The sequence below is a fragment of the Carcharodon carcharias genome, chromosome 2, assembly GCF_017639515.1.
Source record: "Carcharodon carcharias isolate sCarCar2 chromosome 2, sCarCar2.pri, whole genome shotgun sequence".
Taxonomy (NCBI): Eukaryota; Metazoa; Chordata; class Chondrichthyes; order Lamniformes; family Lamnidae; genus Carcharodon; species Carcharodon carcharias.
The window spans coordinates 25047576-25061100 of NC_054468.1; the positions used below are offsets into that span (position 1 = coordinate 25047576).

General features: G+C 42.6%; 1 protein-coding gene across 2 annotated transcripts in view; it reads left to right on the forward strand.

Annotated features, from left to right (window-relative positions):
* Nucleotides 1-13525, forward strand: part of LOC121268984 (sodium/hydrogen exchanger 9-like) — a 368207-nt gene that overhangs the window by 159942 nt on the left and 194740 nt on the right. For both annotated transcript variants that reach the window (XM_041173300.1, XM_041173310.1), the window contains exon 9: nt 6759-6847. In XM_041173300.1, the coding sequence (XP_041029234.1) occupies nt 6759-6847 (89 nt within the window). The remainder of the gene's footprint in view (nt 1-6758; nt 6848-13525) is intronic.

The window sequence follows — 13525 nt, forward strand, 5'->3', positions numbered from 1 at the left end:
ACCATCTTCAGTTGCTTCATCAATAACCTTCCTTCCATCATAAGGTCAGAAGTGTGGATGTTTGCTGATGATTGCACAATATTCAGCACCATTCGTGACTACTCAGATACTGAAGCAGTCCATGTCTGAATGCAGCAAGACCTGGACAATATCCAGGCTTGGGCTAACAAGTGGCAAGTAACATTCGCACCACACAAGTGTCAGACAATGACCATCTCCAACAAGAGAGAATCCAACCATCGTCCCTTAATATTCAATGGCATTACCGTCACTGAATTTCCCACTTACAACATCCTGGGGGTTAGCATTGACCAGAAATTGAACTGGACTAGCCTTATAAAAACTGTGGCTACAAGAGCAGGTCCGAGGCTAGGAATGATGTGATGAGTAATGCACCACCTGACTCCCCAAAACCTGTCGGCAATCTACAAGGCACAAGTCAAGAGTGTGATGGAATACTCCCCACTTGCCTGGATGAGCGCAGCCCCCACAACACTCAAGAAGCTTGACACCATCCAGGACAAAGCAGCCCACTGATTGGCACCACATCCACAAACATTGACACCCTCGACCACCAACGCACAGTAGCAGTAGTGTGTACCACCTACAAGATGCACTGCAGGAATTCACCAAGGCTCCTTTGACAGTGCCTTCCAAACCCACAACCACTACCATCCAGAAGGACAAAGGCAGCAGATAGATGGGAACACCACCACCTGGAAGTTCCCCTCCAAGTCACTCACCATCCTGACTTGGAAATATATCGCTATTCCTTCACTGTCGTTGGGTCAAAATCCTGGAACACTCTTCCTAACAGCTCTGTGAGTGTACCTACAACATATAGACTGCAGCAGTTCAAGAAGGTGGCTCACCACCACCTTCTCAAGGGCAACTAGGGATGCATAATAAATGCTGGCCCACATCCTGTGAATGAATTAAAAGAAAGGGCTTAGGTTAGAAGCTTCAAAGCAGCAGAAGAGGTTCATGGTTGACCAGGCTGAAGAAAAGAAGCTGTCACTCTTGAACTTCCAGGGAGGCTAAATGGCAACAAGACTGATGAGCTAGGTCAGTCAAACCAACGAATAGCACTGTGCAGAAAATGTTGCTAAATCCAATCTTGTTAGCAAGGTTTAAAGAATGGAGTGCCTTGGATTGATTTTTAGGAGCTTCTAATTTGCTAGCAAACCACCGTAGTTAGAACAATAAGTTTGGTGGTATCCTCACTTTGTGATAAGATGTGCATTGTGTTGTCATATGATTCCCAATGGAGCATGTAGACCATATATTGTAAAACCATCCCTGTAGTATCTGGGAAACACAATGAGCCAGTAGTCAGCCAAAACCCCATCAGCCTACATTGATACAAATCAGAGGGCAGTTCAAGAGAATGTAAATGTTTTCGTGTAGCATGGTGGAATACAAAGTGACCATCTGTTGGCCCAGAAAATGTGGAGGGCACATTCAGGGAAATTAATTGGCACATAAAGCAATGAGATCTGAGACTGCTAGGTGTACAGGAGCCCTGAATGCAGGGAATCTGGCCCAGTTTCTAAGTCTAGTTACAGTAAATAAGTGACAAATAGACGTGTTCCATGATATGGGTACAGTCTGATACGGGTGAAACACCATCTGGTATGGACCGATCTATTTATAAATGAAAATGCATGACACACATTCAGGATTTTCTTGGGAACGTTGGACATATCCCTGGTCAAAGATTTTATAGAATCCTAGCATAGTGCAGCACAGAAGTAGGCTATTCAGCCCATTATATCTGTGCATCTCTGCAAAAGCAATTTAACTTGTTCCACTCACCATTTTCCTTGTAGCCCTGTAAATTCTATTTCTTCAGATAATTGTCCAATTCTCTTTTGAAAGCCACAATTTAATTTTCCTTCATTCTTCGAGGCAGTGCATTCCAGATCCTAACCACTCACTGCGTAAAGAAGTTTTCCCTCATGTCGTCATTGCTCCTTTTGCCAACTGCCCTAAATGTGTGCCCTCTGATTCTTGATCTTCCTGCCAATGCAAACTTCTCCTATCTACACTGTCTAGACCTTTCATATTATTGAACACCTCTATCAAATCTCTTCTCAACCTTCTCTCCTCCAAGGAGAACAGCGCCAACATCTCCGATCTATCCATATAACTGAAGTTCCTCATCCCTGGATCCATTGTTGTAAATCTTTTCTGTACCTTTTCTAATGCCTTCACATCCTTCCTAAAGTATGATGCCTAAAAAACTAGACGGACTACTCCAGTTGAGGCTAAATCAGTGTTTTATACTGCTTTATAATAACTTCCTTGGTTTTGTACTCTATTGTCCTATATATAAAGTGCAATATCCTGGACGCTTTATTCAACACATACTCAACCTGTCCTGCCACCTTCAGTGATTTGTGCACATATACCCCACCCAGGTCCCTCTGCTCCTGCACCCCGTTTGCAGGGTACTTACTTCATACTACTCTGATCCAGGGTCTGCTTCACTAACTTGCTTGAGTTTTTTGATGAGGTCACTGTGTTACCTTTTATTTTATATTTTCCACATTTTCCCTCCATCTCCTCATTTTTCCTACCAAAATGAATCACCTCTCTGGATTAAATTTCTTCTGCAATTTGAAATTGTGCCCTGTATACCCAAGTCTAGACCATTAATCTATCTCAGGAAAAGCAGGGATTCTAACACTGGGGGATCTCGCAATACCTTCCTCCAGCCCACAAAACAACCGTTCATCACTATCCCTGTTTACTGTCCCTCAGCCAATTTTGGACCCTTTAATTCTATGCGCTCTAAACTTTGCTAACAGGCCTATTATGTGGCACTGTATCCGATGCCTTTTATTAGTCCGTGTACACTAATTACTTCAGCAGTGTTACCCTCATCAACCCCCTCAGTGACCTCATCAAAAAACTCAAGCAAGTTAGTGAAGCAGACCCTGGATCAGAGTATTGCGAAGCAAGTCAGGGAGCAGCGTGAAGCAGACCAAGAGCTGGCAGAGAAGTGGAAAAATTATACAGGGCAGAATTTTGTCCTTGGCGTGCGGGCTCGGTGAGGGCTGGCAGGGGGGGGTCAGGAAACTGACCGCCGCCTGCGATCGGGCCCGGAAGGCAATTCCGTGCTGGCGGGCCAGTTAAGGCATGAAAGGTGAGCAGCAGCTCTGAGCGCTGCCTGTGTGGGCGGGCGGGAGGAGTGCGAGCCAGGGAGATGAAGATATATGAAGAATTATAATTAAAAAAAAAATAAAAATGCAATGAAATATGTCCCCGCTCATATGACTCTACCACATGAGCAGGGACGTGTCATTAATGAAAAAAATAAAGCTTTTATTTGATTTTTATTTGCTTTCGGAAACTTCATCCCGCCCATGGATGAGGTTTCCCATAAAAGCCTTTTCGCCTGCCCGCCCACCATAAGTTTCGACGGGCAGCAAAAAATTTATTTTAATTAACATTTTTAATGGCCTAAAAGGCCTTTCAGTTGTCAGTGGGCGCACTGCTGACTCCTGTGCGCACCTGCTGACTGAAATATCGCGCGAGTGCGCGATGATGTCGGGGGATGCCCGCCCATCCACTGAGCTAAAGATTTTACCCATAATTATAATGGGGGAACTTAGTTATCCTAATGTTGCTTTCCTGTAATGTGTATCTGTGTCGGTCTGCGTGAGAGAGAGCAAGAAAAAGAGTAAGTGAAGGAAAATAACATGGAAGGATTGGTCTTGAGCTTTAGGAAGGCCTCCAGCTTTACACTGGCCCACTGCATCTTTTTTTCAGATCCCTGTAGATCAAGCGTGGCCGACTTGCAATAAATGAAAGCTGTCAAATGAGGCACACTCCTATTTAGGTCTGCTCTCTCCCTTTAAGCACAATTTTTACTCTACAAAAATAGTAGTAGTGTTGAGACGTTGCATGTTTGAAGAGCATATGGGGCGGTGGTCAAAAGCCACACTGCATACAAACATACGAATTAGGGGCAGGAGTAGACTCTCGGCCCCTTGAGCCTGCTCTGCCATTCAATAAGATCATGTTGAGCTTTTGCATGAATCAATGAATATGTTTTGCTTTTTGATCTCAACGATCTTGCAGAGATGATGTGTGCCTTGCTGAAGAATGTGCACGTGTAGAAAGCTTGGAAAAAGTAATTGCTAACTCATATGCAGTGCAACAGAGGATAAGAGGAAACTCTTTGGGATATGCATAATCTGATTCGCTACTTGGTGGTGTTAAACACTGGCTAGTCTTACCTTGGCGTACTTCCTGAGGCTATTAAATTTCTTATCTACTTCCCCACCCTCTGTATGTTTGAATAGCATCTACTTTGGTAATCACCTGCCAAACAGATTGTATATTCCTTTGGGGCATATGCACTGGGATCATAAGGTTACTTCTCCTTTGCTGCACTGATTCCATTTGCACCTCCAAAGCTCCATATGAAAATGAGGATACTCTGTGCCTTTGTTCAGTCACATTTCACACTCTGCTCAGCATTGACGAAGCAACCCCGTAACATAACAGCTGCAGCTGTGTGCTATTCCCAAGCTCTAGTTGGCAGGCATAATCTGAGCTGGGCAATTGCCATGAATAGTTAATGATGCCAGCTATGGAAAATACCGCAATGTCAGCTCATCACATTGCTGCTCACTACTCTATGGTCTCACACTGGAAGCAGGAGACACAATAGTTTACGTGTGAGGATAATCAGTATCACTGCGGTGAAGGTATTCTATTTGTGAGGCAGAACTATGAATGTAGCAGTGTTTCTGAGGAAATTCTCAATTGTTTGTTGTTTTTAATTGGTCCCTTTGCTACAAGTGTCCTTAATATTAAAAAGTATTTCAATATTTTTAAAATAGATTTTTATGCTTTTTACGATGAGGAATGACAGGTACTGGAACATTTGGTGTACTTGCTGGTATTTGTAAAATAACATCAAAAGCAGATAGCAAATGATGTCACAATTACTCGCAAATTGAAATCCTAATGGTGGGACTAACTCAAAATAAAATCTACTTAGAGTATACACAAGATGCCCGATTATCACCGCCATGTTCTTGAGGGCAATTAGGGATGGTCAACAGACGCTGGTCTAGCCAGTGATGTCCAGATCCTGTGGAAAAATTAAAAAGAAACCTACAGCAGTGTGCTAAGAAAAGGTCCACGCTGTAGAGAAATGATATGGGTGTAAGGGTGTCACCATGGGTGATGATTTAAGTTATGATGATGTGATTTAATCTATAAGTTCAACAGTATAAATGGGGTATCACTGGGGTATCACTGTTGGGTTATTCCAGCAAATTTCTGCAAAGCAAGACACAGTGATATAGTGACCTTCTATGACTAAGTATGAGAACTTTTCTCAAATCCAACACCCCCTGTCATAAAATGTTGGAAATACTCAGCAGGTCTGGCACTGTGGAGAGAGAAACCAAGTTAACGTTTCAGACCAATGATATTTCGTCGGTTCAGGCATAAGGTCACCGATCTGAAACCTTAATTCTCTTTTTCTCTCTTTTTCCAGACCTGCTGAGTATTTCCAGTATGTTCCGTTTTTGGTTAAGATTTTCAGCAACTATGGTATTTTGCCTTTGTCTCCCCCATGAAGTTCCAGTTTTTATACAAAGGAAGGTGAAAATCACCCAAAATACTGTGGGATACTTGGTTAATTGAAATTTTCAAGACTGAGATCGATAGATTTTGGTTCGATAAAGGAGCAAAGGTGGACACGTGGAATTTAAGTTTAGATGAGCCATAATCAAATAGAATAGTGAACAGGTTCACGGGTTTGACTTGCCCTATTCCATGTTTTTCTGAGTGACAGCAGATAATATGTAAAGGAGATTACCTAAAATCACCCTCCAAAAAATGTTATAGACTGCTTTCATGATGCAAATAAAATGGGTAATTTGTTTAATTTTTCAGTTAATTTGTTAAAGACTCTCATGAAGGATTGACCTTCCTACCACTGCCTCCTTATTTATCCATCTTATAGCAAGTCTCCTTAATATTAAAAAAAATGTTCTGGTATTTTTTTTAAACGGACTTTTATTCTTTTTAAGATTAGAAATGACAGTACAGGAACATTTTGTGTACTCGCTAATATTTGTAAAATTGAAACCCTGATGGTGGGGCTAACTCAAAAAGTCTACTTTTACAGAGTGTGCGTAAAATGCCCAAATTATCACCATACCTTGGCATGTAATGTGTGTGAGCACAATGTGATCCATAAGAAAATAAAGTTAAGCTTATTGGCATTTGTTGAGCACCAATTCCCACACTGTCGTGTTCTAGTTTCAGGGATTCAAGGCTGATGGTGGCACCATTGTGAGTTTATGATTTGTACCAGGCAACTGCTGTTTCTGTGACAGAATATTTAAGTACATGAATTAAATTGGCTCAGTTAAAGCTCTGGCAGTCAGCAAAGCAGCTGACGAAACTGTCTGCAGCTGCATCCAACTGATTCAGGCACAGACAACAGTTGGCGATTGTACATGGGCACAGTCAGAGATAATAATGACTACTCCTGGTTAAAGCTGCAAACATTAGCCAACATCCAGTAGGCAGTATTGTTCAAGAATAACTATCCAAAGGAATTCCACTTTCAATGTAAAGCCCATTTATTAGGATGGAGCCCCAGACTTCCATAAGAGGTCCTGATGACAGACTACCCTGTCTAATGGTTAACATTGAAAGCCAAATATTTTGGAGTCATGAGAGAAAATACTTCACTAATGGAAGGAACTGTTTATTTCCCATTGTAGGAATTGTTGCTATTCTCTTCTGTGGAATCACTCAAGCTCACTACACCTACAATAACCTTTCAGATGAAGCAAAGATGAGGACAAAGCAGGTAGGAAATTGCAACAACAACTTGTGATTACATAGGGCAGAATTTTACCCTTGGTGGGCGGGTGGGCCCCACTGGCTCAGCGATGGGCGGACAGCCAACACAGGACTGAAATGAGGCCCGCTGCCATTTTAAGTGGGTGGGCCAATTAAGGGCTGCCCAGTGTGCCCAGGGGGGAGGGAACCCCAGCTGCCAAAGTGTGCGCAAAAGAGCGCACTGCTCCCTGAAACAAAATCCTGTCTCAGGGAGATTACTGACCGTCCAGAAAACTTTAAAAATAGAAAAATTAAAAAATTATTAACATGCCCCCCTCATGTGACAATAACACATGAGATGGGACATTTAATAAAATGTATTAAAGTTTTTAAAAACTTACATGAAACCTCATCCTGCCAGTGGACTTAAGCTTGGACGGGAAGGGTCTTTAATTATCTTAATTACTCTGTCAGTGGCCTCAATTGGCCATTGACAGGTCAGCGGGTGGACAGCTGATTTTGCTGTCCGCCCACCTTCCTAAACATTTAAAGGGACCGGGATGACGTCGGGGGTTCCTCCCGATGTCATCCCCATCATTTTCCTGTTGGCAAGTGGGCCTTGTCCCCAAATCGCTGACATGAAAATTCATTTTGCAAGCTGTAAAGTGCAATTTGGCATTGAGCCACAAAGTCAGTAATCAGAAGTCAAAGATCTAGAAGGGAGATGTGGATTTCCTTTTCATTAAAGAATGGTCAGAACCTAGACTCGCCTTCCTGATAAGGTGATGGAAGCTGATTCCATAAATAAGTTTGTTAGAGGCGGTTGGACAGGTACTTGAGAATGCACTGGGTGACAAGTTTAAAAAGCAGAAATGTGGGACTAAACATGACTACTCTTTCAAAAAGCCAGCACAGGCAGTATGGGCTGAATGGCGAATTCCTGTGCTGCAGGTTTCTTTAACTCTATCATGTGCAACAGTTAGGCTGTCCAAGTTTAGTGAAAACGGCCTGTTCTTTTACTGACACCAGTGATGCGAGATCGGCCTGATCCCTTGTGCTTCCTGTTGCCGCAAGAGCAATGGTGAGAGGAAGCAGCAGCACTGAGGAGGGAAACACTAAGCAAATGGATAGCGGGCAGGATTGTAGTGCATTGATGAGATTACAATCTTGAAGTCACGACCTATTTTAGAAATAAACTGTGGAGTGAGGTGGGGGCATTTCTGTCTTGGATTTATCTTTTCAATACATTGGTGTTTTTACTGATGAGCCAGAGTCCTACCCACGCATCCTGCAAGTTCAGATTGCAGATTTCCAGGCTGTATTGCATTTTATGTAATGACTTCATTTGGATCCTTTTAGGCCAATGTACATGGTTGCCATAGCAACAGGTCAGATTTATATTGTTACAGGAAATAAACTCAATTGATTACTGAAAAGAAGTCCAAACCACGGTGATATTTCCATCTTCCACTAAAAGCCTTTCAGATTGGTGTTGAATTTGTGATTTTCACTTGCATCCACTTCTAGGTCACTTGTCGCAAACTCATTTAACTTTTGGCCTATTGACTTGTCAGAGGGAAGAATTCCACCCTGTTTATCTGAGCATAGCCACAAGGGAGAGGGAACAGTGGTCCAAGTCTTTCGATCAGGAGCGGAACCCCTATATCTGACCCTGACCAGACATAATAATACCCACTTAACTACCTCTGATTTTTCTGGGCAATCTTCCGATGGATGATCCTCCTAAACTGACTCAGTGCGGAAAACCTCGGAAACATCAGCCAAGGGAATCCACGCAGAAGCCACACTCCCTTTTTATGGCACGAGCAGCCATACTCTGCTAAGTAAAGAGTTCAAATGTCCCAAAGCATGCTAAAAAGCTATGGAGAGAAGGTAAGTGGGTAAGGAGGTGGGGTGGGTGAGGTAAGATTGTAGGGTGGGTGTAGTAAGGGTCTAAGGTGGTAGGATGGGTGAGTGGGTAGTGTTGGTAAGAGGGTAGGGTGGGTGAAGGGATAGGTGGGTGAACTAAATGGATAATGGGTAGAGTTGGTAAAGTAAGTGGGTAAGGGTTAGAGTGGCAGCTCAGTAGGGTGGTGAGATCAGTTGGAGAGGAGTCGGGGATCCAGGTGGTGAGGTTGAGCCAGTGGGTGGGAAGGGATCAAGGGGCAGTTGGCCGGTGAGGCCTAGTTCAGCCAATGGAGGGGTGGGGGGTTGATGTAGGTAGTTGTGGGGGTCAGGGTTAGTCGATTGGGAGTCAGTGGAGGAGGTCAGTTTTATAGCTACCCAGGACTTAGGCTAAGATTTTTCTGTCTAACATTTCCTGGGTAACTATCCAGGTTACTAAGTCAGAACTGTCTGAAGCCTCTGACTTTAACTGAGAGTTGGAGACTTTTTTATGGAGGGCACCAGGGAGCAGGGGAATTGCCCATCGGAAGTTCAAACTTCCCAGGCAATTTCCCTGGAGCCAGTGCATCAGGACTTTGTAGCTTGTGGGGTACATCTGGTCTCTGACTATCCAGGGACTGGAAGATCTGGGCCAATGTTTGATATCTGCCATCTCTAATGCACTACTCAGCAGCCCCTGGACTGTGGTGAGACCCACCAAAGCTTTATTCCGTTGGGTCTCAACATTAAAATGGAACTGTACACCAACAATTGGTCCTTCTTGGCATTTATTGTGAATCCCTGCTCGTTGGTGGTGGTCCTTCATGCTGGTTTCCAGACATTTCTGGTGATGAAAATGAAAGACACACATTGAGGCAACACCAGCTGCACTAAGTAGTTGACAACATTAACTTCCTCCTCTTGTTCATTCCTGCAAGAGGCAAAATGCTGTCTAATCAGGCAGAATTAGACAGTGTGCTATCTGGTTTCAAAATAGCTAATGCACAAGATTGTTTCACATCTATTGCAATCATTTTGATTTTTCCTTTGGGATAAATCAGTGGAATTATAATGCTGTTTTGTTTGTACAAGTTAGCTTTCCTTTTGTTCAGCTGAAATGCCTCATAATTCACTTCTTACGGTGGAGATCTCGGGTATTTATCAGATATCACTGTGTCACTGACATCTAGAATAATAGTTCATCCATTATGAGTGTAAAAGGGCAACAGAGATCAGCTCTTCAGGGGGTTCCCAAACCTCTTGAATAAGCTCTGGTGGTCCTCGCCCCAAAGTGGAAATTTTCACTCAAGCTCTGGAATGAATTTGAACCTTGGTCACCAGGGTAGACAGGCAAATCACTGAGCCACTCATCCTCTGGAGCGGATTCATTAATTGGAACCATGAGTGCATTTTACATTTTAAAACCACTTCTGCAGTATCACCTCCTACTTGTGTGCTATGAAAATTGCTCCATTTAATGTTGTGAGCCAGATTCTGCAATAGGTTGTTTCACTTAATGTGAGTGTGTATTTTAAGGTTGCTGCTTCTGGTATTGCAATATGTGGTAACATATTTTCCAGTAGCTGGGGGAAGATCTGTATGTCTCTACTTTCAACACTTTTTATGTTGATATTGTCCTTTGAGTCAGTAGAGCCACTGGAAGTAACAGTTGAAACCACCTCGCTCAGTAGCGTGCGTCATTTCCAACAGCAATGCCGCCTCATTTACTCCGCAATTTTATAACTGGTAATGTCATTGCAGCTCCAAGTACATTTGTGCCCCCACACCTGCACCCCACCCTGCCCACTTCCCCTAAATCATTCCAGTTTCTTTGAAATTGCTGATAGTTTTGCCTCTGAGGGTCTCTCCATAAGACTAAGTGAACACCTCAGAAGCAAATTGGAAGAAGTGCATTTTATCTGCAGTGATTCTCAGCATGTGATCAGAGAGTCAGAGCATCTGCAGTGCTAATGAAATGAATGAGCGAGCAAAAAGATTTACATCTCTGTAGACAGAGGTCTTAGTATTTCAACTATGGGCGTGCTCATTCTGCTTTCTCTCCTTTTCACAATCGGTAACGCCTGTTCCCCAAACTGTGTCACTGACATCCACAGTCAGTACTCCATCTGGTGAATTGCTCAAACACTTGACATGCACAGGGAAATTGTCAATCACAGTAATGTCTGGTGTAAAGATTTCCTGTTTTCCCCCTTATGATAGTTCTTAGACCCCAGGAACTACAAGAACAAAATACATACGGCACAGAGTTTGGCTAAACCTCAGTTTCATTTGTTTATTTGACATACAAGTTCCCTCTCCAATACAAATCCTCCTGCAACTTGTCCGGAATTTACACAAAATCCACAGCCCTATACAAGGCTGACTGAAACTTACATGAAATATCATAGTTCATACCCTTCCATGATTTGACTTCAACTTGCAAAATTGCCCCAGTACAAATCCCTCTATGATTTAGCTGGAACTTACAATCGCTCACACAGTTGGCCATTACCAGTGTCGATCATAGGCCTGGATCTACAGATGACCAATCTCCACCGTCCTCCTTGTGACTGCAGTAACCACACTCTGATGTCGTCCTCCTTTTATGTTGATTCATGTCACAATATCACAAACACATCTCCTGTTGCTATCGTGCTGAATTCTCTGGTGGCTAACACCTTTTTATATATTTAGTTTATTCCACACCTTGATCTAGACGGCTTCAGGTTTGACAGATGTGTGAATGTTCCTTCCCTTCCAAGCGGGGGCTAATGGCCATTTGTTTATGATAATATTACTCAATTAAGAAATTGAGAATATTATGATGACAGTTGTCCTGTGTCATTGTTTGTGATAAGCCTCTTCCAATCTCTTAATTGCATAGAGTTTCAGCTGGCTGACCCTTCTGCAATGTTTCAATTAACCCCTTCGTATCTGTATAGCTCACCTCTCTTTTTGTTGTGTTGAGGGTTTTGCTACATATAGTTTACAGTTCAAGGTCATGTCCTTGGTTTTGTGGTTTATACCTTATGATTTTACAGTTCGGGGAGGTCATGTCCTTCACTGAGAAATAATCAAATTCAGCAGATAGAAACAAATGATAGCAGCCACTTTTTAATCATTGGACCATAATTTGCTAGCAAAGTGACAGCAAGGCTAATTGTGTGTGCTATTAATTTATGTGAAAATACTACAACTTCAGAGTATTGTTCAGACCCTTATCTTGTTTCATCTCTCCCCAGCTAAAAAGCTCCTTCAAAACTTCATCTCTCAAACTTTGCCTTCAGTTACTGCTTTCTCCTATGCTTGCTTGGATGTGTCCCTGTTGTGAAATGCCTTGAGATATTTTGCTATTTTGAAGGTTGTGTGAGAATATTTTCCATCTTGCACTAATTTTATTTTAAAGATTTACATCCCTGTAGATAGAGGTCTTAGTATTTCAACTGTGTGTGTGCTCATTCTGCTGTCTCTCTTTCACAATCGGTAACACCTGTTCCCCGAACTGTGTCACTGACTTCCACAATCAGTGCTCCATCTGTTGAATTGCTGAAACACTTGACATGCACAGGGAAATTGTCAATCACAGTGATGTCTGGTGTAAAGGTTTCCCGTTCCCCTTACAATAGCTCTTGGACCCCAGGAACTACAAGAACAAAATACATACGGCATAGCGTTTGCCTAAACCTCAGTTTCGTTCATTTATTTGACACACAAGTAACATCCGCGAATGGAGAAAAATATACCTATGACCCCCTTGAACTAGGCAGCAGCACTAGAAGATTGTACAACAGATACAGAAACACCTGAAATCTCTTTACTTTGTACCTATAACAAGTGTCGTTTTCTTCAGAATTTAATATCTTACATAGCTTTAAAAATTCTGTTTAATTGTGGCCCTCCCTGTAAATATACAAACTTACCTTATAAAGATAAAGTCTTTATCAACTTTAAGTTTTTCTCTTTGCTTGACAAGCATTTAATTTCATTAAAATTTTGCCTTACCAGCTATTTCCTTTCAATAGAAGTGTATCATCAATCACAGCAATTATTCCTCTCAGTCTTTATTGCAAGAGGATTTGAGTACATAAGTAAGGAAGTCTTGCTTCAAGTGTATTCGAGTCTTGGTGAGACCACACCTGGAGTATTGTGTATAGTTTTGGTCTGCTTATCTAAGGAAGGATATACTTGCCATAGAGGGAGTTTAATGGAGGTTCACCAGTTTGATCCCTGGTGTAAGGGTGGCAGGATTTTCCAATGAGGAGAGATTAAGGATACTGGGCCTGTATTCACTAGAGTTTAGAAGAATAAGGGGTGATTTCATTAAAACGTACAAAACTCTTACAGGGGCTCGACATGCAGAAAAGATGTTTTCCCTGGTTGGGGGCGTCTAGAACCAGGGGACACAGTCTCAGAATAAAAGGTAGGCCATTTAGGACTGATGTGAGAAGGAATTCCTTCATGCAGAAGGTGGTGAGTCTTTGGAATTCTTTCCCCCAGAGGGCTGTGGAGGCACAGTCATTGAATATGTTCAAGACAGAGATTGATAGATTTCTAGATATTATAGATAACTAGGGATATGGGGATAGTGCGGGAAAATGGGATCGAGGTAGAAGATCAGCTATGATCTAGTTGAATGGCGGAGAAGGCTTGAGGAGCCAAATTGCCAACTCCTTCCATATCCTCTTTGTTGCTAACACAGCTGGAGGAGGCCGCAGGTAGGGATCGGCCTTTCTGACAGTCAATCATTAGTTCTGCCAGAGCCAGGCTCTTCAGTTACACTGACCTAAGCAGCTGAAGGATGGTGTTTGTTAACTGGACTGTG